At 49.2% G+C, this 26,159-nt stretch overlaps 7 protein-coding genes across 10 annotated transcripts; 1 reads left to right on the top strand and 6 right to left on the bottom strand.

The window, feature by feature from the left end:
• Positions 1-53: 53 nt before the first annotated feature.
• Positions 54-4,890, bottom strand: LOC136193677 (alkyldihydroxyacetonephosphate synthase, peroxisomal-like). The gene is made up of 20 exons (XM_065982607.1): positions 4,731-4,890; positions 4,586-4,681; positions 4,438-4,528; positions 2,433-2,550; positions 2,310-2,384; positions 2,188-2,259; positions 2,053-2,132; positions 1,895-1,975; positions 1,707-1,832; positions 1,411-1,647; positions 1,302-1,353; positions 1,182-1,255; positions 1,065-1,127; positions 961-1,010; positions 840-909; positions 726-787; positions 575-667; positions 424-523; positions 307-364; positions 54-256 (listed from the first exon to the last, which is right to left on the bottom strand). The coding sequence occupies exons 1-20, from the start codon at positions 4,814-4,816 to the stop codon at positions 126-128; spliced, it is 1,815 nt and encodes a 604-aa protein (XP_065838679.1). The 5' UTR covers positions 4,817-4,890; the 3' UTR covers positions 54-125.
• Positions 2,586-4,431, bottom strand: LOC136193681 (XK-related protein 7-like). The gene has a single exon (XM_065982614.1). The coding sequence runs from the start codon at positions 4,180-4,182 to the stop codon at positions 2,662-2,664; it is 1,521 nt and encodes a 506-aa protein (XP_065838686.1). The 5' UTR covers positions 4,183-4,431; the 3' UTR covers positions 2,586-2,661.
• Positions 4,891-4,900: 10 nt separating the features above from the next.
• LOC136193686 (5' exonuclease Apollo-like) lies at positions 4,901-6,775 on the top strand. Of its 2 annotated transcripts, XM_065982621.1 has the most exons (10): positions 4,901-5,023; positions 5,072-5,175; positions 5,232-5,380; positions 5,438-5,546; positions 5,601-5,726; positions 5,780-5,895; positions 5,950-6,046; positions 6,099-6,239; positions 6,292-6,389; positions 6,449-6,775. In XM_065982621.1, exons 1-10 carry the CDS (start codon positions 4,918-4,920, stop codon positions 6,705-6,707), a joined length of 1,305 nt encoding a protein of 434 aa, XP_065838693.1. In that variant the 5' UTR covers positions 4,901-4,917; the 3' UTR covers positions 6,708-6,775. The 2 variants fall into 2 exon arrangements, with proteins under 2 accessions (XP_065838693.1, XP_065838692.1); XM_065982620.1 differs by having other exon boundaries at positions 5,232-5,546.
• On the bottom strand, positions 6,728-8,841 carry LOC136193684 (WD repeat-containing protein 37-like). The gene is made up of 13 exons (XM_065982617.1): positions 8,626-8,841; positions 8,452-8,574; positions 8,339-8,394; positions 8,143-8,272; positions 7,970-8,086; positions 7,867-7,916; positions 7,771-7,810; positions 7,652-7,720; positions 7,486-7,602; positions 7,284-7,425; positions 7,165-7,234; positions 6,930-7,112; positions 6,728-6,878 (listed from the first exon to the last, which is right to left on the bottom strand). The coding sequence occupies exons 1-13, from the start codon at positions 8,816-8,818 to the stop codon at positions 6,765-6,767; spliced, it is 1,404 nt and encodes a 467-aa protein (XP_065838689.1). The 5' UTR covers positions 8,819-8,841; the 3' UTR covers positions 6,728-6,764.
• Positions 8,841-10,965, bottom strand: LOC136193679 (arylsulfatase I-like). 3 transcript variants are annotated; one of them, XM_065982612.1, is made up of 5 exons: positions 10,951-10,965; positions 10,567-10,892; positions 10,007-10,506; positions 8,911-9,950; positions 8,841-8,850 (listed from the first exon to the last, which is right to left on the bottom strand). In XM_065982612.1, the coding sequence occupies exons 2-4, from the start codon at positions 10,574-10,576 to the stop codon at positions 8,973-8,975; spliced, it is 1,488 nt and encodes a 495-aa protein (XP_065838684.1). In that variant the 5' UTR covers positions 10,577-10,892; positions 10,951-10,965; the 3' UTR covers positions 8,841-8,850; positions 8,911-8,972. The 3 variants fall into 3 exon arrangements, with proteins under 3 accessions (XP_065838684.1, XP_065838682.1, XP_065838681.1); XM_065982610.1 differs by having other exon boundaries at positions 10,007-10,680; positions 10,760-10,892; XM_065982609.1 differs by having other exon boundaries at positions 10,007-10,892.
• A 3,182-nt stretch (positions 10,966-14,147) lies between these two features.
• Positions 14,148-26,154, bottom strand: LOC136193674 (nascent polypeptide-associated complex subunit alpha, muscle-specific form-like). Its single transcript, XM_065982604.1, has 3 exons — positions 25,614-26,154; positions 22,764-25,557; positions 14,148-15,255 (listed from the first exon to the last, which is right to left on the bottom strand). Exons 1-3 carry the CDS (start codon positions 26,151-26,153, stop codon positions 14,297-14,299), a joined length of 4,293 nt encoding a protein of 1,430 aa, XP_065838676.1. The 5' UTR covers position 26,154; the 3' UTR covers positions 14,148-14,296.
• On the bottom strand, positions 17,832-21,810 carry LOC136193676 (death-associated protein kinase 1-like). Its single transcript, XM_065982606.1, has 15 exons — positions 21,724-21,810; positions 21,569-21,673; positions 21,417-21,518; positions 21,269-21,367; positions 21,117-21,221; positions 20,942-21,061; positions 20,792-20,893; positions 20,634-20,741; positions 20,517-20,582; positions 19,837-20,469; positions 19,583-19,777; positions 18,672-19,531; positions 18,506-18,622; positions 18,330-18,455; positions 17,832-18,280 (listed from the first exon to the last, which is right to left on the bottom strand). Exons 2-12 carry the CDS (start codon positions 21,671-21,673, stop codon positions 19,307-19,309), a joined length of 1,860 nt encoding a protein of 619 aa, XP_065838678.1. The 5' UTR covers positions 21,724-21,810; the 3' UTR covers positions 17,832-18,280; positions 18,330-18,455; positions 18,506-18,622; positions 18,672-19,306.
• Positions 26,155-26,159: the final 5 nt, after the last annotated feature.

Below are 26,159 nucleotides of genomic sequence, written 5' to 3'. Positions count from 1 at the left end.
TCACGTAGCGTGCGTCTACGCCACTGAAACGCGCGAAAACCTGGGGCCATCCCTACTAGTCGATCACAAGGACAATTGAACAAAAGGATCACGCTACATTGTACAAAAAAAGAATATAAATTCTGTCAAAGTTTCGACAGAATGTTTCCACTGCCAAAGACGTTGTGAGGATCCGTTTGCGCTTTCACGGCTCTCAGCATATCAACACCCACCTTGGATATCGTCTCGGTGACCCATTCCTTACGGATTTTCCCAACTAAAAAAATCCCTCGCTACTTGTACGCCCCCAACAATCATCCTCTTTACTTCCGTGGTGATGACTGATGCTTCCTCCATTGTCCAAGATTTCTCTTCTCGCTGCTTTCTGAAAATCAGAGAACGCGTCGTCGTAAAGCAATATCGACATCGTATGTCTCTTCGTACTTCGATTTCATCGTAGAAAGCGACCGGATCATCCACTCCCCTATAATTGATCACCATGTAAAAGTAGACGCAAGCTCCGCTATCATAAGTTTGGGTCACTCTAAAAACCCCAGCGTGAATTTCGTAGATATTACAGTAATTCCCTCAGTACCTGCAGCTCACAAAAGGAGGCGCCACAAGAGAGGCGCGAGCCTCGGATTCTCTCCGAACGCGTTCTTTCACGTTACGACATAAATCGACAACTCTAACCCAAGCCCCAGCGGATAAATAAAACGCTAAAAGAACGTCGCCGGTTTTCCTACCGATCCCAAGGAACGGACGTCTCAAATGATTCCGCCACAACCGAATAGTCTAATCCAAAATCCTAAACGAGAACTCATTACGTGGCCAAACACGACTTGGCACGTTTAGTTTACCCGCAGATAGGCAATAACGTATGTTAGCAAATAGCCTCTTTCTCCATTCTCCCCTCCAGCTGGCAAAGCCCTAGAATCCACGTCCCTCAAAATTCCCTAACTATCAATTTTTCTCTTTTACCCGAAACTCTTTGCTATTGCATTGACAAGTCGCTCTTGCATGGAAACGTTCTAAGTTTACGACGTCATCAACTATTGTAATCCAAGGTCATATGAGAAGCCTGCCTCTTTGGTTCCTTCGTACAAAATAGTAGCCACGCAGAGTTTCTGCGGATCAAATCCCTTGAACTAGATGACTTCCAAGGTTAAGTGCTATTTGACAAAGAATTCTAATCCAAATACCTTTGTGACGTAGATACGTTTAACACCGTCTGAGAAGGCTCTCAACCAGCCGGGCTTATCTTTCAGTGCATGACCTGAAAACTCTTGGTAATACAGTAAATATAAAATTAATAAGATAACCAAATTGAAATTGGTTGTTGTCGACTAAACGAATCGAAGCGGGAGCGCAACGCTAATGAATCGTATATAAACACACATATAAAAGACATTTGATGTAGGATTTCTCTACTTGTTTCGCAATTTCCCTCAGACAATTGACACCCGTCTCAAAGTCAGGAAACACGAGCGATCCGAATTTCCTAACTTGAGGTAGAGGTCGAATTTTCAGCGTGACTTCGGTAATGACGCCGAGAATTCCCTCGGATCCCATAATGAACTCGTGAATGTCGGGGCCGGCGGATATGCGCGGAACTTGGCAACTGCGTTCGACGACGCCCGTTGGAGTTACCATTCTGACGTGCACGAGCTAAAAACGAGGTCCCCCCCAGATTAGAATCGCCACGTAAACGTGCAGGATTTCTGTACCAAATCCTCAATATTTCCGTAGACGTTTTTCTTCATTCCCGACGCCCTCGTTGCCACCCAACCGCCGAGGGAACTCATTTCGCGCGAGTCCGGTTCGTGCCCGGTACAAAATCCCTTTTTTTGTAACTAGAAATAGTAGAGTGTACAGTAGTGACTTGTGCGCGTTCGACGACGTGTCAGCAGCGCACTTGATCATCTAATTCAAATCCAATGATTCCTGCTTCGGCGCGAACGGTCAAATTTTCGCGATCAATCCACAGTATCTTATTCTAAGTGCATTCTCGATCAACCATAATTATATGAGTACCTATACTAACTGGGGTGCACTGTACTATTAGAGCCTTACCATCGCTGTCATATCCAATGAGACAATCATTCGTTTCTCATCAGCTGGGCACGTTAGCGCACCAGACACGCTAGTTCCTCCTGACAGGTAAAAATATACTGCCTCTAAACATCAATTTCGTGCTATGTCTATCACCTCCAAAGGGGATGAGACACACGTTGGACAAACAGGCAGCCCGGACTAATTTTTCAACGTCTTCATGGCTCTCTATAACCACAGATGCCTACGCGCTTTTTCGCTCGTTCATGGGCTATCACCTGGCCATACTACCAAGTCGGGGACGCGCTTGATGGTGTCGTGTCGCAAGGCAAATATTTCATGACACGTATGTCCTTTTTTATAATACATTCTCTACCTCGGAATACGAGTTGAATTCTTACCGTGAGAGTGGAATAACCTGTCCTCTTTCTTGTCCGAATATTCGATTTCAGACCGCTTCACGGCGTCAAGAAAGTCCGCGTTTCTCACAGGCGGCAATACGACGATCTCATCCAATTCCTACAGTACACGCAAAAGGCAAACTCAGATAACAGTATTCTGTACCAATAATAATAATACTAATAATAAATAAGGCTAAGGGTGGCATGTACAAAATTATTAATTAATCAACTAGAGCGTCGTCTCCTTCCGCTTGTCAGCGCCCGGCGACGGCGACGGCGGCGGCGGCGGCGGCGACGTCGTAACGTATTCGTTTCGCTTGCCTCTACGGGCGACAGGCGGACCCCGTCGTTCCATGATCACTTGCACGAACTTCTTCTCCCATCGATTCGGATGCAAAAACTGATAATAGACGATCATGAAAATCATGCCGACGACGAAGCCGCCCCAGACGAAGGCGGCGGAGAGAACGCCCTCCCAACGACCGCTCTTATCCTGAAACCAGAAGATAAACAGAAGCGTGTTCTCGAGAAACGTCGCCGAATAGAAGATGAGATAGCGATAGCGCGTCTGTCCTTCTGTCCAATTGAAGAACTCGTACAGATGCATGTAGGCGAGCGAGAACGCCTGTAGACAGCCGGTCGGACTGAGACACTGGCGTTCGATGTAGAATATCCACGTCGTGTTGATGACGATGAAGCCGAGCACGTGAAAGCCGAGAACGAGAAAGACCCAGTAGTCGTGCTTGCGCGCGAACACGGCTATCGCGACGGCGCGCGAGGCGAGGAGAAAGACGCGCCAGAGGAAGAGAATCGTCAAGCGCGGAAACTTGAGACTCATCGCCGCGCGAAATTCGACTTGATTGAAGGCGAGAGAGTAGGCGAAGGCGAGCGTTTGCACGCATAGACTAATGACGAGTATCGCCGGCGTCGTCGCCTCGAGATCATAGACGAGATACATTTGGAGAAGGAGTTGGGGTCCCGTCGAGAGGAAGACGTGAAAGAGGCTCAACGTCGCGAGCAATTCCGTCTGACGAATGACGATTTCGCGCGACAATTGCAAGGACTTGTGCAGCAATTTGAAATAGCGCGCAAAGACGCCCAATTGGAGTAGATGCAGAAGTGTGATGAAATCGTCGTTGTCGACGTCGCCGAGTCGAAACGACGCTATTTGAACGATTATAGACGGAATGAGAACCAGTAGAAGAACGGCTAAAAAACTGCTCGTTTCGCCGTCGTCGTGGTAATGAACGGCGACGAGTAAACTGAACACGTTGCTCGCAACGTATAGAATTATTAGTATCGACGAGATTATGACGTCGGCTATTAGGGATTTTTTGCTGGGTAGCGATATGTTGACAACGCCGTCCTTTTCGTCGGAGAAGGCAAGCGACGGCAAAAAACGTCGATCGACGAAACGTATCGGTTCTTTCGGCGATGACGTCACGTTGACGTCGACTTCGCTAATTGAACCCAACGACGATCCGGGCTTTCGCCCGTTTCGTCGCGGCCGATTGTCGGCGACGATTCCGTCGTCGCTTTCATCCGGGCCATCGGAGAAACTGACGGATTTTTTCGGTCTCGAGCCGAGGCTCGATTTCGACGGCGTTCGACGACGTTCGCCGCTCGGCGGCGCTTCGACGAGCGTCGCTTCGTCGCTTCGAGTCGCTTCGGCGTCGTTCGGCGTCGAATCGACGACGGAAATGGGCTCGGGATCTCGACGCGCTTCGCTTTCGCTCTCCGCGTCGTTCATGCTCGATTCTCGATCGTTCGATAGCGGAGCGCGTATCCGACAACACGTCGAAGGTTCCAAGACAACGATATGATGACGAATTGGTGCGGATTGGCGAGACTGCAGCTAACGCATGCGCTTGAAAGGCGCTTAGGAAAGGGCACGCCCACTTTTGGACTGTACAGCACAGGTACTGCACTGTACTTTTTTGGGGGGACCGGTGTATCGTAATTGTACTCTGATTATTTTTTACGTACGTTACATATTTTTTCTTACTTGGGTTGGCGTTCTATAGCTTATATTCATTCCTACAGCTTTTTCAGCCCACTCGCGAAGATACGGAAGTTCTTGACCGGATATTTTGTATCTAAATTTTCTTTGTGAAATACTACTGTAAGATTTTTTTTGTTCGCTATTTTCGTGCCTTCCGCTGTTGCCGGTGAATTCGACTTGTCCTCGGCTGTTTATTTGAAACTTGGAGTCCTTGTAGCCCCAACCGTTCCATTTCAAAGTCGAATGCCTGCAAAATAAATCAAATTGGCTATTTTGACACCTGTTCTGTGAAAAACCTTTGTCTTGCTTGTTCCGGTGCCTTTTTGCCTCCCGAGCAATCTTGCAAACCAATTTCGTTTGCCTGAAAGGCGAAGCGACGCATGCTGCACTCAGAACAAGCGAAAACGAACGCAAACAAGCTGCAGGAGTGTGCAGATATCAAAAAGTACGCAGGTTTCGTCAACCCCGGATACACACTGTACAATGTCCGTCGGTTTCGTTATTCCCCAAACCCCAATTGCCGTCGATCATTGGCGAACGGAGCCGAAGACGTGCGCAAAGTACTATTTCTGCACCCACTGCCACGCTGGTTCGTCCCTTCGCGAACGCGAACTCGAAAACCAATTCATTCTCGCAGATCACACAGCAGGATTGTCACCCTCATGGAACTACCCCATATACTGCTCGAGAATAACCGGAGAGCTGCTCAAACTAAAATTCGACGTCAAACCAGATCTCATAGTATATTAAATCAATAAGACGTCATTTATTGAATACTAAACACTGAGTCAACCTAGAACGTTTTGGAAATAGACGAACCGCGCTTATTTTTGCTCGGAAAAGAGACGATGACTGTGACGGCATACAATGCCAATCACATAGCGGGATCGCTCATGTTTCTATTCGAAGGATACTTCGGAACCATTTTACATACAGGGGATATTAGGTTGTCGTCGATTATTGGTGTACCGCTTAAATATATGGGTCACGTTTTCGATTTCAGATACAAAAGCGGCATGTTGCCGGCATCTCTGCTTAGATTAAAAGGAAAAATCGATTTGTGTTTTATTGATAATACGTATGCCGATCCGTCGTGCCTATTTCCCGGGCGGGTTAGCGAACGCGATGCACGGTTCTTCTAGCATAGGTTAGCTGTCTCTACTTAGGAAGAGGTGACTGCTGAAGTGTTGCAGCAAATTCATAATTATCCGGATCACGACGTTCTGATTGGGTTAACTGATATAGGCAAGGAGTGGGTTTTGGAACGAATTGCTACTGAGTTTAAGGAAAAGGTATACAGTGAAAAAGATATTGGGAAATGAAAATGCTATTCGTCTTTGATTAGATTTCCGTTACTGCAGACAAAATGAATCATCTGCAGATATGTAGCAATTCCGATTACTATACGTGTGAAAAAAGTCGATTTACAGTTGTAAAGAAAAAGAACTCAGAGAAACTATTGTATAAAGAAACGTGCGTATTGCCTCGCAGTGACTATATCATCTATTGTTATAGAGCCACTGCTCAGCGTACGAATCCCCAAACAATTCTCATCATACCCTCTGCTATGAAAACGTGCGTGACGACACTCAATTTGGAGACTAAGTCTATGGTAACTACGGTGGAACTAAACTCGGCACAAAATTACGTTTGAGCGTGTTTAGCATTTTCCTTGTTCGGATCATTCGTCCTATGCGGAACTAACGAACTTTGTAGCAGCTCTACGTCCGAGATCTCTTCGTCCAATCGTACGAAGGAATCGAGCTGACGTGAGTCAGTTTCGAGCTTATACCCAATATCCTTATGTACGTGCGCGTTACAATGTCCCCATAGACTCTAATATCTGATTTTCACTAGGTGCATACATATACAGTACCTGATTCTGTCGTTGAATTTCTCGACAATATGTACGTTCCAAATGCCTGCATCGTCAAAAAAACGAAGCCAAAGAGAAGGCAAGGCATTCCTATATCAAGCTATTAAATTATTGGTACGCGTAATCTTAATTAACTAGACGAAAACGAATATCGTCCGGCGTCTCCTATAGCGACTCGCCCACGACGACAAAGGCGAAAAACGCGAGAAGAGAATCCGTTGACGCGTGCAGCAGCGAGACAAAAGAAATTATTGATCTTTGCAACTCAGACGATGAAATCATTGATCTCTGTAGCTCAGATGACGATGACGAAGATCCACCAGAAACGTTCTTTCTCGATCTAAAGCCACTGAAACGTACTCGAACGGCATTGAATGGCTACAGAGACGACCTATAGAAGATGATTTTTTTCGCGAGTTTAGAGTAGAGTTGATTAATTTTATTTCCTAATTAATCACAAACCGACTTTCCAGCCAATCACCCTCCCGTCGAATCCGCACGAGAATAAATTACAACTCCACGAGGCATCTTCGTTCCACGCGGCCGCGCACACCATCCTTCCGTGCCCCTAACATCGCATTCGTTTTTAAGTGTATATCCATTGATTTATTCCCTGGACCTGTCTTCTGGCTCGTCTCGATGGAATATATCTCGTTCCATTGACGTGGTAAAATCGTATGGCCCTATTATCCAGCGGAGCGGCGATGACGCCGCCCCCGTGAGACGAGACGCCCAAGCGATTGCATCCGGCGTCGACTCGAATCGTCGAAACGGGAGCGCGCATATTCTTCAAATCCCATACCTTGGATGTACCGTTTTCACGGGGTCAGCATACAAGTTACGAGTTCATATACCTTTATGCTTCGATCGTCACTTGCACTGACAATATTGTCTTTAGGAGTAAACGTTGCAGTTGTAACGCATCTTTATGATGAGATTCTTCATCAGATTCTCTTTCTATTTGTATATTTACTCTGAGTGGCCTTGGAAAACGTTGACTGAGTGGATGGTTGGCGCTCGGAAGTCGCACAGACGAAACGTCCCGTCTGTCGACGACGTCAGAAGGAGTCGCTGGGTCGGATGCGTGCAGCAATTCGTCAATTCCAAATCGTGACCTCAAAGATTTGAAATTTCGATATGTGCTTTACGGTATACAGTATTTATCTTCTATTTACCTGTGAGAGTGTATATCGATTGGCCGGTGTGGATGTCCCAGAGCTTCGCCGTGTGATCCCACGAAGCGCTGACCAACTGATCTCCATCGCAAAACCAGTCAGCCGCAATAACGACAGCTAAAAAGGGATACTTTATACTAGGAAAAAATCCCTTATATATGCGTACAATTGTGTTCTGACAGCTTGAGCTTTGGTTCAACCGACGAGAAAGATACGGAAGATTCCATCGCACCACCTAGTTATTCATCAATTAAAAATGTTATTAAATTCTTTGATCGGTTTTACAATCCTGAGCTTCGTCCCCTGAAGACGTCACTTTGACCAGCTTTTTGGAAAAGCCCATTAAAGTACAAGTAGATCGACTGCTCTCATAAACTTTACCTGATCCGAAGAAGGAGATTCCCATACGTGTATGGAAGTATCACCAGAGGCTAGACACATACGTAAATAATCTTTTAATTAATTAGGTCATCTCCATCTGAACCTGTGCAAACCAATAAATTTTTGGGATGAAATCGAATAGAGTTGACCGATCCCGTGTGCTCAGAATATTCCAATAGACAAGTTCCCGTCTCGGCACACCATATCCGAGCCTTTCGGTCTAGAAAAAAATAGATTTTAAAGTACTGAATTCCTCTAATTAGAGATTTTCCTCACCAGCTGACGCTGTACCCACAATTGGCTCCAATCCAAAGCAGGCGACGTCCCAAACGCCGTCCACGTGACCGGCGTACTCTCTTACCACTCTACTATCCAAATTCGACGAATTCTTAAAACTCGACACAAACTAATTATTTAATTAATTAATTAAAATTAAAAATTTGTATCTATTATCGATTTTTTATTTATTGACTTTGCTTGTTCCGGCTTTATACGTTGTCCTAATTTTTTGAGAAAGTTGACGTCCAGCTGAAATTGAATAAAATAATTAAATAAAAATTAGCGATTCGATGTTTTTTGCTGTGCCTTTGTTTGTCATTGTTTTCTGCTTTGGAAGTTGTGACGTGTAATCGCCCGAATCCAACGGTTCCACGCCTTCTCCACTTCCGGTTCGAATTTTCTCGCTCAATTCGTTCACTTTGTCTCGCACTGCGCTTCGTATTGGTGTCATATAGCATTTTGTGCGTTTCTCCAGCTTACGCGATATGTTTTCGGTGTAGAGGCGCTCGAATTCGTGCGTTAGAGGAGCGAGAAGTTGCGCGACGCGCGTTTTGATCTCTTCCGACGTCGCTAGGCTCGCCTCACCCATCTCCTGCGACTGAGACGCGCTGATAGGATTTCCTCGCCGTCTAGTCTTCTTCAAAAAGCTCTTCTTCTTCTTGATTTCAGCCATTATTTCTTTGTTGAATAAACTGCTCACGCGCGCTAATGGAGGCATGATTATTCCTCCTAATTATTTCCAAAAAAATATTTTATTTGACTAACACTGCAGATAGCTTGCATTGACCACATTCAATAACCAACAGCGCGAACAGTTTGCATTGACGTTACGTACCGAAATTCAAAACTGACTCGAAATGAGATTCCGGATCTTTCTGCCACGGAACCCAAGCTCCATCGTGCAGAGCAGGATCTGCCATTAGATCAGGATCAGGATATCGTGCCGGGACCGCCGTGCTATTGTAATACTCAATCCTATCGAGCAGCTCTTTGACTTTCTTTAGATAAGCATCGCTCAAATCGTTTCGTTCTTCCGGATCTTCTGCTATGTTAAACAGCCACATTCCAGTCGTGACGTTTCCCGCGCAGGTGGTCGGACATTTCATTCCGGGCGGCGGTACCCAACTCGAGTTTCCGGGATTACCGACTATTAGTTTCCAATCTCCAATGCGAACGGCGGCACGATAGGTAAAGTTTTCGTAGCTGTTACTGCAAGTTGGTTGAATGTTGTGCAAGATTTCAGTGCGAGGAGAATCGCTGTCATTACTTATCGTATCCCATTGATTGTATCCGTCTAGTTTCAGCCCAGTAACGTTTCCTCCGGCCACGTGAACCAGTGTCGGATACCAATCGCTTACATGAATCATTTTGGTGCTTATTCTTTTTGGTTGATTTATCATGCTTCCATGTACGAATCCAACTCCTTTTATACCCCCTTCCCAAAGCGAACGTTTCCATCCTCTTAGAGGCCAGTTATTTCCTCCAGCATGAACCTGACCGCCGTTATCAGTACTGAAAACTATGAGCGTACTATTGCTCAGTCCATTCTTGGCTAAAGCCCTGGTTATGTTTCCGACCCCCTCATCCATAGCAGACACCATTCCGGCGTAAACACGACGATTCCTGTCTGATATGTTCATATAGGGAGTCACGTAAGAGTCGGGCGCTTCTAAGGGCCCGTGGACTGCCTGATAAGCGAGATAGATAAAGAAAGGACCGTTTTGGGAGTCAGGGTCATTGATGATGTTGACCGCTTCTCGGCTAAACAGATACGTCGAGTAGGTTCCATTTTCGTTTCTTACGACCTAGTAACAAAAGGGAGTTATAAATTCAACTTCGCCTCATAAGCTACTACGTACACCTGATCATTTCTATGAAAATCGACTCCGTTCCATGATCCCCTTTTGGGTTGAAGGTATGGATAGCCAGTTCCCGTCATATGAGTAAGATAATCTTCCCTCCCAGTCAGATATCCATAGAACGAATCGAAACCGCGCCTCGTTGGCAAGTAGGCTGGCTGATAGAATCCCACGTGCCATTTTCCAATGGCGTGAGTTGCATAACCGACTTTCTTCATTTTTTCCGGCAACAGGGTGTCGTTAAGGGGAATTCCATTAGGTTGAGGAGCCCAGATAACTCCACATTGCAGTCCAGTATGTATCTGGTATCTACCCGAAAGTAGTTGGCTTCTTGTAGGTGTGCAGATTGGCTGAACGTAATAGTTCTCTAGCTTAACCCCACTCTCGGCTAATTTGTCGAGATTGGGAGTCTTTATCTCGCTGCCGTGATAACCAATGTCGTGATAGCCGTAATCATCTGCTAGAATGAAGATGATATTTGGAGGCTGGTCGGAGTTTACGACTGCACTTAAACAAACGAAAAATGTAACTATTGATCTCATGTTTTCAATCCGGGACTTACGCCGTTGCATCTCTACTCTTTGGGCGTTTGCTCTTGCAGTTCTTGCATTTCAGTTTGCTTCATCAATGCAGGTACAGTGTACTGTCTCTACGAAGTAGGTGGAGTTGCCAAAATCTGGAAATTACAGGCGAAATAGGATACAGCCCCTTCGGAAAAGTTTTGATCTCTTCCGACGTCGCTAGGCTCGCCTCACCCATCTTCTGCGACTGAGACGCGCTGATAGGATTTCCTCGCCGTCTAGTCTTCTTCAAGAAGCTCTTCTTCTTCTTGATTTCAGCCATTATTTCTTCGTATTATTTCTTTGTTGAATAAACTTCTCACGCGCGCTAATGGAGACATGATTGATTATTTCCAAAATTCCAAAAAATATTTTATTTGACTAACACTGCAGATAGCTTGCATTGACCACATTCAATAACCAACAGCGCGAACAGTTTGCATTGACGTTACGTACCGAAATTCAAACTGACTCGAAATGAGATTCCGGATCTTTCTGCCACGGAACCCAAGCTCCATCGTGCAGAGCAGGATCTGCCATTAGATCAGGATCAGGATATCGTGCCGGGACCGCCGTGCTATTGTAATACTCAATCCTATCGAGCAGCTCTTTGACTTTCTTTAGATAAGCATCGCTCAAATCGTTTCGTTCTTCCGGATCTTCTGCTATGTTAAACAGCCACATTCCAGTCGTGAAGTTTCCCGTGCAATTGGTCGGACATTTCATTCCGGGCGGCGGTACCCAACTCGAGTTTTCGGGATTACAGACTATTAGTTTCCAATCTCCAATGCGAACGGCGGCGCGATAGGTAAAGTTTTCGTAGCTGTTACTACAAGTTGGTCGAATATTGTGCAAGATTTCAGTGCAAGGAGAATCGCTGTCATTACTTATCGTGTCCCATTGATTGTATCCGTCCAGTTTCAATATTCCGGCAGGCGGTGTACGTACTCCGCCGACAGGCGGTGTATATATAACGGCAGGCGGTGTATATATTCCGGCAGGCGGTGTACGTACTTCGCCGGCAGGCGGTGTATATATTCCGGCAGGCGGTGTACGTACACCGCCCGCAGGCGGTGTATATATTCCGGCAGGCGGTGTACGTACTCCGCCGGCAGGCGGTGTATATATTCCGGCAGGCGGTGTACGTACTCCGACGGCAGGCGGTGTATATATTCCGACAGGCGGTGTATATATTCTGGCAGGCGGTGTATATATTCCGGCAAGCGGTGTACGTATTCCGCCGGCAGGCGGTGTATATATTCCGGCAGGCGGAGTACGTACTCCGCCGGCAGGCGGTGTATATATTCCGGCAGGCGGTGTATATATTCCTGCACGCGGTGAACGTACTCCGCCGGCAGGCGGTGTATATATTTCGGCAGGCGGTATACGTACTCCGCCGGCAGGCGGTGTAGATATTCCGGCAGGCGGTGTATATATTCTGGCAGGCGGTGTATATATTCTGGCAGGCGGTGTATATATTCCGGCAGGCGGTGTACGTACACCGCCACAAGGCGGTGTATATATTCCGGCAGGCGGTGTACGTACTCCGCCGGATGGCGGTGTATATATTCCTGTAGGCGGTGTACGTACTCCGCCAGCAGGCGGTGTGTATATTCCGGCAGGCGGTGTAGATATTCCATCAGGCGGTGTACGTACTCCGCCGGCAGGCAGTGTATATATTCCGGCAGGCGCTGTATATATTCCGGCAGGCGGTGTATATATTCCGGCAGGCGGTGTACGTACTCCGCCGGCAGGCGGTGTATATATTCCGGCAGGCGGTGTATATATTCCGGCAGGCGCTGTATATATTCCGGCAGGCGGTGTATATATTCCGGCAGGCGCTGTATATATTCCGGCAGGCGGTGTACCGTAAAGTCGCCATTAAAAGCCGCCCCTAAATAAAAGCCGCTCTCGAAAAGAAGCCGCAGAAAATTTTCCTTTATTGTAGAGGAAAAGCGGCGCACTACCTTGAAAAAGGCGCTAAACTGCTTTTCGCATAAGGCAAAGCCACTCCGATACCACTGCGAACGTTTTTAAAAGAACTATGACCCACACGCTCGAATAGAAACCGCACTTTTTCTGCGGCTACTATTGACTTCAGCCGCGGCTTCTAATGACGACTTTACGGTATATATTCCGGCAGGCGGTGTACGTACTTCGCCGGCAAGCGGTGTATATATTCCGGCAGGCGGTGTATATATTCCGGCAGGCGGTGTATATATTCCAGCAGGCGGTGTACGTACTCCGCCGGCAGGCGGTGTATATATTCCGGCAGGCGGTGTACGTACTCCGCCGGCAGGCGGTGTATATATTCCGGCAGGAGCTGTATATATTCCGGCAGGCGGTGCATATATTCCGGCAGGCGGTGTACGTACTTCGCCGGCAGGCGGTGTATATATTCCGGCAAGCGGTGTACGTACTCCGCCAGCAGGCGGTGTATATATTTCGGCAGGCGGTGTATATATTCCGGCAGGCGGTGTATATATTCCGGCAAGCGGTGTATATATTTTGGCAGGCGGTGTACGTACTCCGCCGGAGGGCGGTGTATATATTCCGGCAGGCGGTGTATATATTTCGGCAGGCGGTATACGTACTTCGCAGGCAGGCGGTGTATATATTCCGGCAGGCGGTGTATATATTCCGGCAGGCGGTGTATATATTTCGGCAGGCGGTGTATATATTCCGGCAGGCGGTGTATATATTCCGGCAGGCGGTGTACGTACTCCGCCAGCAGGCGGTGTATATATTCCGGCAGGCGGTGTATATATTCCGGCAGGCGGTGTATATATTCCGGCAGGCGGTGTACGTACTCCGCCGGCAGGCGGTGTATATATTCCGGCAGGCGGTGTATGTACTCCGCCGGCAGGCGGTGTATATATTCCGGCAGGCGGTGTATGTACTCCGCCGGCAGGCGGTGTATATATTCCGGCAGGCGGTGTACGTACTCCGCCGGCAGGCGGTGTATATATTCCGGCAGGCGGTGTACGTACTCCGCCGGCAGGCGGTGTATATATTTTGGCAGGCGGTGTACGTACTCCGCCGGCAGGCGGTGTATATATTCCGGCAGGCGGTGTATATATTTCGGCAGGCGGTGTATGTACTTCGCAGGCAGGCGGTGTATATATTCCGGCCGGCGGTGTATATATTCCGGCAAGCGGTGTACGTACTCCGCCGGCAGGCGGTGTATATATTCCGGCAGGCGGTGTATATATTCCGGCAGGCGGTGTACGTACTCCGCCGGCAGGCGGTGAATATATTTCGGAGGCGGTGTACGTACTCCGCCGGCAGGCGGTGTATATATTCCGGCAGGCGGTGTATGTACTCCGCCGGCAGGCGGTGTATATATTCCGGCAGGCGGTGTACGTACTTCGCCGGCAGGCGGTGTATATATTCCGGCAGGCGGTGTATATATTCCGGCAGGCGGTGTACGTACTCCGCCGGCAGGCGGTGTATATATTCCGGCAGGCGGTGTATATATTCCGGCAGGCGCTGTATATATTCCGGCAGGCGGTGTATATATTCCGGCAGGCGCTGTATATATTCCGGCAGGCGGTGTACCGTAAAGTCGCCATTAAAAGCCGCCCCTAAATAAAAGCCGCTCTCGAAAAGAAGCCGCAGAAAATTTTCCTTTATTGTAGAGGAAAAGCGGCGCACTACCTTGAAAAAGGCGCTAAACTGCTTTTCGCATAAGGCAAAGCCACTCCGATACCACTGCGAACGTTTTTAAAAGAACTATGACCCACACGCTCGAATAGAAACAGCGCTTTTTCTGCGGCTACTATTGACTTCAGCCGCGGCTTCTAATGACGACTTTACGGTATATATTCCGGCAGGCGGTGTACGTACTTCGCCGGCAGGCGGTGTATATATTCCGGCAGGCGGTGTATATATTCCAGCAGGCGGTTTACGTACTCCGCCGGCAGGCGGTGTATATATTCCGGCAGGCGGTGTACGTACTCCGCCGGCAGGCGGTGTATATATTTCGGCAGGCGGTGTACGTACTCCGTCGGCAGGCGGTGTATATATTCCGGCAGGAGCTGTATATATTCCGGCAGGCGGTGTATATATTCCGGCAGGCGGTGTACGTACTTCGCCGGCAGGCGGTGTATATATTCCGGCAGACGGTGTATATATTCCGGCAGGCGGTGTATATTTTCCGGCAGGCGGTGTATATATTCGGGCAGGCGCTGTATATATTCCGGCAGGCGGTGTATATATTCCGGCAGGCGGTGTATATATTCCGGCAAGCGGTGTACGTACTCCGCCGGCAGGCGGTGTATATATTCCGGCAGGCGGTGTATATATTCCGGCAGGCGGTGTACGTACTCCGCCGGCAGGCGGTGTATATATTTCGGCAGGCGGTGTACGTACTCCGTCGGCAGGCGGTGTATATATTCCGGCAGGCGGTGTACGTACTTCGCCGGCAGGAGGTGTATATATTCCGGCAGGCGGTGTATATATTCCGGCAAGCGGTGTACGTACTCCGCCAGCAGGCGGTGTATATATTCCGGCAGGCGGTGTATATATTCCGGCAGGCGGTGTATATATTCCGGCAGGCGGTGTATATATTTCGGCAGGCGGTGTACGTACTCCGCCGGCAGGCGGTGTATATATTTTGGCAGGCGGTGTACGTACTCCGCCGGCAGGCGGTGTATATATTCCGGCAGGCGGTGTATATATTTCGGCAGGCGGTGTATATATTTCGGCAGGCGGTGTATATATTCCGGCAGGCGGTGTATATATTTCGGCAGGCGGTGTATATATTCCGGCAGGCGGTGTATATATTCCGGCAGGCGGTGTATGTACTCCGCCGGCAGGCGGTGTATATATTCCGGCAGGCGGTGTATATATTCCGGCAGGCGGTGTATATATTCCGGCAGGCGGTGTATATATTTCGGCAGGCGGTGTATATATTCCGGCAGGCGGTGTATATATTCCGGCAAGCGGTGTACGTACTCCGCCAGCAGGCGGTGTATATATTCCGGCAGGCGGTTTATATATTCCGGCAGGCGGTGTACGTACTCCGCCGGCAGGCGGTGTATATATTCCGGCAAGCGGTGTACGTACTCCGCCAGCAGGCGGTGTATATATTTCGGCAGGCGGTGTATATATTCCGGCAGGCGGTGTATATATTCCGGCAAGCGGTGTATATATTTTGGCAGGCGGTGTACGTACTCCGCCGGCAGGCGGTGTATATATTCCGGCAGGCGGTGTATATATTTCGGCAGGCGGTATACGTACTTCGCAGGCAGGCGGTGTATATATTCCGGCAGGCGGTGTATATATTCCGGCAGGCGGTGTATATATTTCAGCAGGCGGTGTATATATTCCGGCAGGCGGTGTATATATTCCGGCAGGCGGTGTATGTACTCCGCCGGCAGGCGGTGTATATATTCCGGCAGGCGGTGTATATATTCCGGCAGGCGGTGTACGTACTCCGCCAGCAGGCGGTGTATATATTCCGGTAGGCGGTGTATGTACTCCGCCGGCAGGCGGTGTATATATTCCGGCAGGCGGTGTATGTACTCCGCCGGCAGGCGGTGTATATATTCCGGCAGGCGGTGTATATATTCCGGCAGGCGGTGTACGTACTCCGCCAGCAGGCGGTGTATATATTCCGGCAGGCGGTGTATGTACTCCGCCGGCAGGCGGTGTATATATTCCGGCAGGCGGTGTATGTACTCCGCCGGCAGGCGGTGTATATATTCCGGCAGGCGGTGTATGTACTCCGCCGGCAGGCGGTGTATATATTCCGGCAGGCGGTGTACGTACTCCGCCGGCAGGCGGTGTATATATTCCGGCAGGCGGTGTACGTACTCCGCCGGCAGGCGGTGTATATATTTTGGCAGGCGGTGTACGTACTCCGCCGGCAGGCGGTGTATATATTCCGGCAGGCGGTGTATATATTTCGGCAGGCGGTGTATGTACTTCGCAGGCAGGCGGTGTATATATTCCGGCAGGCGGTGTATATATTCCGGCAGGCGGTGTATATATTTCGGCAGGCGGTGTATATATTCCGGCAGGCGGTGTATATATTCCGGCAGGCGGTGTACGTACTCCGCCGGCAGGCGGTGTATATATTCCGGCAGGCGGTCTATGTACTCCGCCGGCAGGCGGTGTATATATTCCGGCAGGTGGTGTATATATTCCGGCAGGCGGTGTACGTACTCCGCCGGAAGGCGGTGTATATATTCCGGCAGGCGGTGTACGTACTCCGCCAGCAGGCGGTGTATATATTCCGGCAAGCGGTGTATATATTCCGGCAGGCGGTGTACGTACTCCGCCGGCAGGCGGCGTATATATTCCGGCAGGCGGTGTATATATTCCGGCAGGCGGTGTACGTACTCCGCCAGCAGGCGATGTATATATTCCGGCAAGCGGTGTACGTACTCCGCCAGCAGGCGGTGTATATATTCCGGCAGGCGGTGTATATATTTCGGCAGGCGGTGTACGTACTTCGCCGGCAGGCGGTGTATATATTCCGGCAGGCGGTGTATATATTCCGGCAGGCGGTGTACGTACTCCGCCAGCAGGCGGTGTATATATTCCGGCAGGCGGTGTACGTACTCCGCCAGCAGGCGGTGTATATATTCCGGCAGGCGGTGTAGATATTCTGGCAGGCGGTATATATATTCCGGCTAGCGGTGTATATATTCCGGCAGGCGGTGTATATATTCTGGCAGGCGGTGTACGTACTCCGCCGGGAGGCGGTGTATATATGCCGGCAAGCGGTGTACGTACTCCGCCGGCAGGCGGTGTATATATTCTGGCAAGCGGTGTATATATTCCGGCAAGCGGTGTACTTACTCCGCCAGCAGGCGGTGTATATATTCCGGCAGGCTGTGTATATATTCCGGCAAGCGGTGTATATATGGCGGTGTACGTACCTTCGATTGAAAGAGACACACGAACTTTCCAGGAAGGAGGCGATGAGAACTTGGCGAAGAGCGACGTGATTCAGCTTGCGATGCGTCGATCGCAAAGCGATGTAGTGCTTGTTCGTCGAACCTGGTCTCGAGTCTTCGACATTTCTTCAGTTGGTTTCCCAAAGGGAGATCCCGCTCCCCGTTTCCTGTTCATTCTCGACGGATGCGGAGTCTTTGTCTTTCCTTTGCTGTTCATGGTCCTTTTCAGCGGACTCCTTCTTCATTTCGACGTCTTTCCGTGCGTTGGACGCCTACACGTACGGGAATTGACATATGGATATAGGTACCGTATGTATCTTAACGAAAAATAACGAAAAATATCTAAAATAAAAAATGGTCACAGTTAGCAAATTATCAGAAAACGATACCTTATACAAATAGCACAGCTTGCCAAAACGATAAAGAACAGAAATAAAAATAAAAAAACTGGTTACTTACGTCCATATAGGTCTTTGTATTTTGTTTTGATAACCGTTCGGTTAACGCCAACCTCCTCAAACCAATGTAGAAGCTCACCTACAGTTGGTGATTTTGCTGTTTTCCACGAATCGAGCACCATCTTCATACGTAAGGGGTGGCTACGAGTGTCATCGCGGATCTGTTTGATTGCGTCCAAATCAATGACGCAAGCGCCAATTTCTTCCCAGAGTGATCCTCGGACGCGAGAGCACGCTGTTATCACCTGGTCCGTAAGCAACTCGTCGTCGCCGGGAAAAGAATCAGAATCTTTAGCGGGAGAATCGGAGTGTGCACCTGAAGCGAAGAAAGTTTGCTGAGAAACCGGGTCATGCTAAATATAAGAGATATTGAATATCCCACATTGCTTGCTAAATCATTACCTCTTGCTTCTCTTGCATGATCACCTGGTCTGATACCAACTCATCGTCGTCGGAAAAAGAATCTTTAGCGGGAGAATCGGAGCGTGTACCCGAAGCGAATAAAGTTTGCTGAGAAACCGGGTCATGCTAAATATAAGAGATATTGAATATCCCGCATTGCTTGTCTAAATAATTACCTCGTGCTTCTCTTCCATGATCACATGGTCTGACAACTCATCGTCGTCGGGAAAATACTCGGAGCGAGCACCTGTCAAAAAGCGAGTCGGAGGAGAATCCACAGAAACGGCTGTGCTCTAGTACGAGAGAAATTCAAAAAGACATTCTTCTGATTGAAATGATTACCTCTGGCTTCTCTTCCATAATCACCAGGTCTCTAATAGACGAACGATTCCATTTTTCCGGGCGAGTTGAAAACAAGAAATTATTGAAAGCCGCGGCATTGACCTTTTGATCAACTTCGCTCGATGAATAAATAGCCGGATCTTCGTCAAGTTGTTTTGAGATGAGTACTGTCCAAATAGAACCAATTGAGTATGACACCCGGGCTTCTCTCGTCGCACGCCTTCGCGATCATCGTTTTGAGCTCGTCAAGGAATTCTTTGGCCTCTCTTTCGCAGTCGGCTTTGCTGGACCAGCGAAGAATGACGTCGATGCAGCAGTGTTCCTTCTTTATTCCGGTTTCAATGAGACATTCAATTACTTTGTCACCGACGATTTTCACCAATTTGACGCCGTCCTTCCACGCCCGGTGGCTTACGTTTTCTAGAAACGAGCATCGGCACTGAAAGGCAACGAATGATGACGGCGAGATGATGTCGACGCAACGGGCGCACTCGTATCGTTGACCACGATACACGTCCAGCATCGGATCTTCAACCCAGGCGTCGCGAGGAATTGAATCGTCAAGAAGCGCCGGAATTTGATACACTTCTGGCTCGTTTTCTATTGGAACGCACAGCTCCAAGTAGCGAAGAATTTCAATTGCTTCGTCGGCTGTCACCACGAATGGAGACGGGTTGCCCTTTTGCTTGAGAATAATTTCCGAAATTCGTCAGAGCCGATTGGATATCTTTCTTTGACGCTCTGCCCGATTTTATAGCTGGCATAGCGACAACGAAATAAGGCGGAGCGAGAAGAGGACCGATCACACTGTGACAAAGCCAGATAGGCTGTAGGCAAATTCGACGACCAAGATTAATTATCTAAGTAAACATAATATATGATTCACAAATAAACATATAAGATTTACTCACTATTCCAGACGAGTCTAGATACTCCACGGCCACTTTTTTCTCGTCCTCAGCCAATTTGATGCCAACTTTTTCAGCAACCCACTTTTCAAATTCATCAGCTGTCAGAAAATACGCCAGTGGCTTCTTTCTCTTCTCATTGGGAGGAGAAAGATACTGCTCAATGGCATGGCACAGTTTAGGGACATCATCCGCTGTCTGTCGGTGTGCAAAGATAAATTTTAAAGATAAGGTACTAAAGAGGACTCAGCTATTACCTCTAGCATTTTTTCGCGGATGTATTTCAGTTTCTTTCGACAGTCGTTCATCCGATCTGATTGGCGCTTGCTGCAATCCATTTCAAGCACGCCTGCAATTTCAAAAGTGTCTCCAAATTCGTTTTGAAGAATTTCGGCGATTCGTTTCAGCTCGAACCTCACTTCAACTCCCGCCTCCTCATTGAAACCAATTTGATTGAAGATCACAAGAAGGCGAATGCGTGATTTCAAGTGAGGCGGAAGCGTTCTCAATGCAGCTTTAGAGAATGCACACCAAAATCGTCCCTTTTCTAGAAGACAAAGAATCCTCTCTGACGTCATCTTTTCTCCTTTCCGAACAGGAAGGACAAGAATGAACAATGTATTGGACTTTTGAAAGAAGAGACCGTGTGCACTGTGGAATGTGGGTTGGGCCCCAAAGTCCCACGCCGATCCTTTGCCAACTCTCGGAATTTGGCAATTGTGAATTTCCACGCCCGGCGTACGATCTTCGTTCTTGGGTAGAGGTTGATTGAGTTGAAGAAGAGAAATGACGAACGTCGTTTTTCCCGCCATTTCGCTGCCAACTACGCAGAATTTAATTGAATCTGGACGAACCGTTTCTCGTTGAAGAACGGAAAATCGCGCGGCGTCCTATTAAAATAAATACATAAGAGAACTCAATCAAAATGATGACGTACGTAATGCTGTCGAAGGAGAGCTCTGATTTCACCATCACGTGCCACCTGATGAGGCGTCTTTCCGTCCTTAAATTCACGTTTATAGATTCTCTCTAATTTACAAGAAAATCACGTCACCTGATCTTGACACGTGACGTCAACACCCTTCTTAATCAATAGATCAATAACTGATGCGTCTTCTCTTGATAAGCTTTTTGCAACCATATGCAATGCATTTTGTTTGTTCTACAAAGATTTGAATAGAGAACGAGTGAGAAATGAGAATTCTGACTAACCTTATTTCTGACAGAGACATCAGCTCCTAATTCAATTAGTTGCTGAATGACAAGGAAAGAAGAAAAATGACGAAATGCGTGCAATAAGGGTGTCCTTCCCTCCTAAAAATAGGATTAACAAACAAAAATGTAAAATCGTAAGAATGCGACCTCATCGACGGAATTGATATCAATGCCTTTCTTAATGACAAGATATCGAAGAACATCTTTCACTTCGTCATCTTCACACTCTGAGCGATTGGTGGCATCAAACAAAGCCGTCTGCCCTTCCTGAATAAAAAAGACGGCGATTTGTTGAATTTGTAGCAAATAAACAACATCTCACGTGATCTTTTGCTTGACAGTTTGCTCCTTTTTCATCCAAGTAGCGAACTTTCGCTAAACGATTGATGGAACTTTGACACGCCCTCATAAAAGGCGTTGTGCCCCTCTGAAGATGAAATAAGAATAAAACTATCACAAGTGAAATCTTCTAACCCTGTCGAAGCTATTGATATCAGCGTTGTGTTCCACAAGCCATTTCACTCCAAAAATGCTTCCATTGAAGCAGGCACGATGCAGAGGAGTCCACCCATACTATTACAAATATTGCACATGTAGCAAACAAAAACATGTCGTGTATCACCTCGTCAGTAGCGTTGACGCTCAATCCCTTTTCATTGACAAGATAATTAAAAATCTCATTTGCTTTTTCAGATGAAGAAAATTGATTTTCAGCTCCCCAAACCTATAAATCAAAAGTTATTGTTGCGAGAGGGTTGATATCAATTCTGTTACAATATCAGATGGTGACAAAATGTAGCCATGTTCTTTGAGATAGACCATTTTCTTCATTGTGTCAACGGAACTTGCACAGGCAAAAGAATATGGCGTACGTCCCATCTAAAAAAGAGTGATGAGTGAAACCATATGAAATCAATTCCAAGTCATACGACGTCTTCCACGTTGACATTTGCACCGTGACTGACGAGCCATTCAACGCCAAAAATATTTCCCCATCGACAGGCACAGTGAAGTGGGCGGAGTCATTCCGGCAGGCGGTGTACGTACTCCGCCGGCAGGCGGTGTATATATTCCGGCAGGCGGATTATGTACTCCGCCGGCAGGCGGTGTATATATTCCGGCAGGCGGTGTATATATTCCGACAGGCGGTGTATATATTCCGGCAGGCGGTTTATGTACTCCGCCGGCAGGCGGTGTATATATTCCGGCAAGCGGTGTATATATTCCGGCAAGCGGTGTACGTACTCCGCCGGCAGGAGGTGTACATATTCCGGCAGGCGGTGTACGTACTCCGCCGGCAGGCGGTGTATATATTCCAGCAGGCGGTGTATATATTCCGGCAGGCGGTGTATATATTTCGGCAAGCGGTGTACGTACTCCGCCGGCAGGCGGTGTATATATTTCGGCAGGCGGTGTACGTACTCCGCCGGCAGGTGGTGTACATATTCCGGCAGGCGGTGTATATATTCCGGCAAGCGGTGTACGTACTCCGCCGGCAGGAGGTGTATATATTCCGGCAGGCGGTGTACGTACTCCCCGGCAGGCGGTGTATATATTTCGGCAGGCGGTGTACGTACTCCGCCGGCAGGTGGTGTACATATTCCGGCAGGCGGTGTATATATTCCGGCAAGCGGTGTACGTACTCCGCCGGCAGGAGGTGTATATATTCCGGCAGGCGGTGTATATATTCCGGCAAGCGGTGTACTTACTCTGCCGGCAGGCGGTGTATATATTCCGGCAGGCGGTGTACGTACTTCGCCGGCAGGCGGTGTATATATTCCGGCAGGCGGTGTACGTACTCCCCCGGCAGGCGGTGTATATATTCCGGCAGGCGGTGTATATATTCCGGCAAGCGGTGTACTTACTCTGCCGGCAAGCGTTGTATATATTCCGGCAGGCGGTGTACGTACTTCGCCGGCAGGCGGTGTATATATTCCGGCAGGCGGTGTACGTACTCCGCCGGCAGGAGGTGTATATATTTCGGCAGGCGGTATACGTACTCCGCCGGCAGGCGGTGTATATATTCCGGCAGGCGGTGTATACATTCCGGCAAGCGGTGTACGTACTCTGCCGGCAGGCGGTGTATATATTCCGGCAGGCGGTGTACGTACTCCGCCGGCAGGCGGTGTAAATATTCCGGCAGGCGGTGTATATATTCCAGCAGGCGGTGTACGTACTCCGCCGGCAGGCGGTGTATATATTCCGGCAGGCGGTGTACGTACTCCGCCGGCAGGCGGTGTATATATTCCGGCAGGCGGTGTACGTACTCCGCCGGCAGGCGGTGTATATATTCCAGCAGGCGGTGTATATATTCGGGCAAGCGGTGTACGTACTCCGCCGGCAGGCGGTGTATATATTTCGGCAGGCGGTGTATATATTCCGGCAAGCGGTGTACGTACTCCGCCGGCAGGCGGTGTATATATTTCGGCAGGCGGTGTATATATTCCGGCAAGCGGTGTACGTACTCCGCCGGCAGGCGGTGTATATATTCCGGCAGGCGGTGTATATATTCCGGCAGGCGGTGTATATATTCCAGCAGGCGGTGTACGTACTCCGCCGGCAGGCGGTGTATATATTTCGGCAGGCGGTGTACGTACTCCGCCGGCAGGCGGTGTATATATTCCGGCAGGCGGTGTATATATTTCGGCAGGCGGTGTACGTACTCCGCCGGCAGGCGGTGTATATATTCCGGCAGGCGGTGTATATATTCCGGCAGGCGGTGTACGTACTCCGCCGGCAGGCGGTGTATATATTCCAGCAGGCGGTGTATATATTCCGGCAGGCGGTGTATACATTCCGGCAAGCGGAGTACGTACTCCGCCGGCAGGCGGTGTATATATTTCGGCAGGCGGTGTACGTACTCCGCGGGCAGGCGGTGTACATATTCCGGCAGGCGGTGTATATATTCCGGCAGGCGGTGTATATATTCCGGCAGGCGGTGTACGTACTCCGCCGGCAGGCGGTGTATATATTCCGGCAGGCGGTGTACGTACTCCGCCGGCAGGCGGTGTACATTTTCCGGCAGGCGGTGTATATATTCCGGCAGGCGGTGTATATATTCCGGCAAGCGGAGTACGTACTCCGCCGGCAGGCGGTGTATATATTTCGGCAGGCGGTGTACGTACTCCGCCGGCAGGCGGTGTAAATATTCCGGCAGGCGGTGTATATATTCCAGCAGGCGGTGTACGTACTCCGCCGGCAGGCGGTGTATATATTCCGGCAGGCGGTGTACGTACTCCGCCGGCAGGCGGTGTATATATTCCGGCAGGCGGTGTACGTACTCCGCCGGCAGGCGGTGTACATTTTCCGGCAGGCGGTGTATATATTCCGGCAGGCGGTATACGTACTCCGCCGGCAGGCGGTGTATATATTTCGGCAGGCGGTGTACGTACTCCGCCGGCAGGCGGTGTATATATTCCGGCAGGCGGTGTATATATTCCGGCAGGCGGTGTACGTACTCCGCCGGCAGGCGGTGTATATATTTCGGCAGGCGGTGTACGTACTCCGCCGGCAGGCGGTGTACATATTCCGGCAGGCGGTGTATATATTCCGGCAGGCGGTGTATTCCGGCAGGCGGTGTACGTACTCCGCCGGCAGGCGGTGTATATATTCCGGCAGGCGGTGTACGTACTCCGCCGGCAGGCGGTGTATATATTCCAGCAGGCGGTGTATATATTCCGGCAGGCGGTGTATATATTCCGGCAAGCGGAGTACGTACTCCGCCGGCAGGCGGTGTATATATTTCGGCAGGCGGTGTACGTACTCCGCCGGCAGGCGGTGTACATATTCCGGCAGGCGGTGTATATATTCCGGCAGGCGGTGTATGTATTCCGGCAGGCGGTGTACGTACTCCGCCGGCAGGCGGTGTATATATTCCGGCAGGCGGTGTACGTACTCCGCCGGCAGGCGGTGTACATATTCCGGCAGGCGGTGTATATATTCCGGCAGGCGGTGTATATATTCCGGCAGGCGGTGTACGTACTCCGCCGGCAGGCGGTGTATATATTCCGGCAGGCGGTGTATATATTTCGGCAGGCGGTATACGTACTCCGCCGGCAGGCAGTGTATATATTCCGGCAGGCGGTGTATATATTCCTGCAGGCGGTGTACGTACTCCGCCGGCAGGCGGTGTATATATTCCGGCAGGCGGTGTACGTACTCCGCCGGCAGGCGGTGTATATATTCCGGCAGGCGGTGTATATATTCCTGCAGGCGGTATACGTACTCCGCCGGCAGGCAGTGTATATATTCCGGCAGGCGGTGTATATATTCCTGCAGGCGGTGTACGTACTCCGCCGGCAGGCGGTGTATATATTCCGGCAGGCGGTGTACGTACTCCGCCGGCAGGCGGTGTATATATTCCGGCAGGCGGTGTATATATTCCTGCAGGCGGTGTATATATTCCGGCAGGCGGTGTATATATTCCGGCAGGCGGTGTACGTAGCATGAACCTGACCGCCGTTATCAGTACTGAAAACTATGAGCGTGCTATTGCTCAGTCCATTCTTGGCTAAAGCCCTGGTTATGTTTCCGACCCCCTCATCCATAGCAGACACCATTCCGGCGTAAACACGACGATTCCTGTCTGATATGTTCATATAGGGAGTCACGTAAGCGTCGGGCGCTTCTAAGGGACCGTGGACTGCCTGATAAGCGAGATAGATAAAGAAAGGACCGTTTTGGGAGTCATAGTCATTAATGATGTTGACCGCTTCTTGGCTAAACAGATACGTCGAGTAGGTTCCATTTTCGTTTCTTACGACCTAGTAACAAAAGGGAGTTATAAATTCAACTTCGCCTCATAAGCTACTACGTACACCTGATCATTTCTATGAAAATCGACTCCGTTCCATGATCCCCTTTTGGGTTGAAGGTATGGATAGCCAGTTCCCGTCATATGAGTAAGATAATCTTCCCTCCCAGTCAGATATCCATAGAACGAATCGAAACCGCGCCTCGTTGGCAAGTAGGCTGGCTGATAGAATCCCACGTGCCATTTTCCAATGGCGTGAGTTGCGTAACCGACTTCCTTCATTTTTTCCGGCAACAGGGTGTCGTTAAGGGGAATTCCATTAGGTTGAGGAGCCCAGATAACTCCACATTGCAGTCCAGTATGTATCTGGTATCTACCCGAAAGTAGTTGGCTTCTTGTAGGTGTGCAGATTGGCTGAACGTAATAGTTCTCTAGCTTAACCCCACTCTCGGCTAATTTGTCGAGATTGGGAGTCTTTATCTCGCTGCCGTGATAACCAATGTCGTGATAGCCGTAATCATCTGCTAGAATGAAGATGATGTTTGGAGGCTGGTCGGAGTTTACGACTGCACTTAAACAAACGAAAAATGTAACTATTGATCTCATGTTTTC

This window comes from Oscarella lobularis, chromosome 12, assembly GCF_947507565.1.
Source record: "Oscarella lobularis chromosome 12, ooOscLobu1.1, whole genome shotgun sequence".
NCBI classification, from domain to species: domain Eukaryota; kingdom Metazoa; phylum Porifera; class Homoscleromorpha; order Homosclerophorida; family Oscarellidae; genus Oscarella; species Oscarella lobularis.
This window is presented reverse-complemented; position numbering and strand designations above follow the sequence as displayed.

What these genes read in the sequence shown, in the direction of transcription:
- LOC136193681 (XM_065982614.1), bottom strand. Translation starts at nt 4,182, where the DNA reads ATGAACGACGCGGAGAGCGAAAGCGAAGCGCGTCGAGATCCCGAGCCC.
- LOC136193677 (XM_065982607.1), bottom strand. Translation starts at nt 4,816, where the DNA reads ATGCGTCGCTTCGCCTTTCAGGCAAACGAAATTGGTTTGCAAGATTGC. An exon ending in GTGTCTCATCCCCTTTGGAG is followed by an intron (nt 2,133 to 2,187) that starts GTGATAGACATA and finishes TTTACCTGTCAG; the next exon opens with GAGGAACTAGCGTGTCTGGT. An exon ending in ACGTCCGTTCCTTGGGATCG is followed by an intron (nt 668 to 725) that starts GTAGGAAAACCG and finishes GGCTTGGGTTAG; the next exon opens with AGTTGTCGATTTATGTCGTA.
- LOC136193686 (XM_065982620.1), top strand. Translation starts at nt 4,918, where the DNA reads ATGTCCGTCGGTTTCGTTATTCCCCAAACCCCAATTGCCGTCGATCAT. An exon ending in CTGCACCCACTGCCACGCTG is followed by an intron (nt 5,024 to 5,071) that starts GTTCGTCCCTTC and finishes TCATTCTCGCAG; the next exon opens with ATCACACAGCAGGATTGTCA. An exon ending in ACGTCAAACCAGATCTCATA is followed by an intron (nt 5,176 to 5,231) that starts GTATATTAAATC and finishes GAGTCAACCTAG; the next exon opens with AACGTTTTGGAAATAGACGA.
- LOC136193684 (XM_065982617.1), bottom strand. Translation starts at nt 8,818, where the DNA reads ATGGCTGAAATCAAGAAGAAGAAGAGCTTTTTGAAGAAGACTAGACGG. An exon ending in CTACACCGAAAACATATCGC is followed by an intron (nt 8,575 to 8,625) that starts GTAAGCTGGAGA and finishes TACGAAGCGCAG; the next exon opens with TGCGAGACAAAGTGAACGAA. An exon ending in AGGGGACGAAGCTCAGGATT is followed by an intron (nt 7,721 to 7,770) that starts GTAAAACCGATC and finishes ATGAATAACTAG; the next exon opens with GTGGTGCGATGGAATCTTCC.
- LOC136193679 (XM_065982609.1), bottom strand. Translation starts at nt 10,576, where the DNA reads ATGCAACGGCGTAAGTCCCGGATTGAAAACATGAGATCAATAGTTACA. An exon ending in ATTTTCATAGAAATGATCAG is followed by an intron (nt 9,951 to 10,006) that starts GTGTACGTAGTA and finishes TTTTGTTACTAG; the next exon opens with GTCGTAAGAAACGAAAATGG.
- LOC136193676 (XM_065982606.1), bottom strand. Translation starts at nt 21,673, where the DNA reads ATGGGACGTACGCCATATTCTTTTGCCTGTGCAAGTTCCGTTGACACA. An exon ending in ATGTCTCTGTCAGAAATAAG is followed by an intron (nt 20,742 to 20,791) that starts GTTAGTCAGAAT and finishes AAATCTTTGTAG; the next exon opens with AACAAACAAAATGCATTGCA. An exon ending in CTCTCCTTCGACAGCATTAC is followed by an intron (nt 20,470 to 20,516) that starts GTACGTCATCAT and finishes TTATTTTAATAG; the next exon opens with GACGCCGCGCGATTTTCCGT.
- LOC136193674 (XM_065982604.1), bottom strand. Translation starts at nt 26,153, where the DNA reads ATGAGATCAATAGTTACATTTTTCGTTTGTTTAAGTGCAGTCGTAAAC. An exon ending in ATTTTCATAGAAATGATCAG is followed by an intron (nt 25,558 to 25,613) that starts GTGTACGTAGTA and finishes TTTTGTTACTAG; the next exon opens with GTCGTAAGAAACGAAAATGG. An exon ending in GCCTGCCGAAATATATACAC is followed by an intron (nt 15,256 to 22,763) that starts CTCCTGCCGGCG and finishes AAATATATACAC; the next exon opens with CGCCTGCCGAAATATATACA.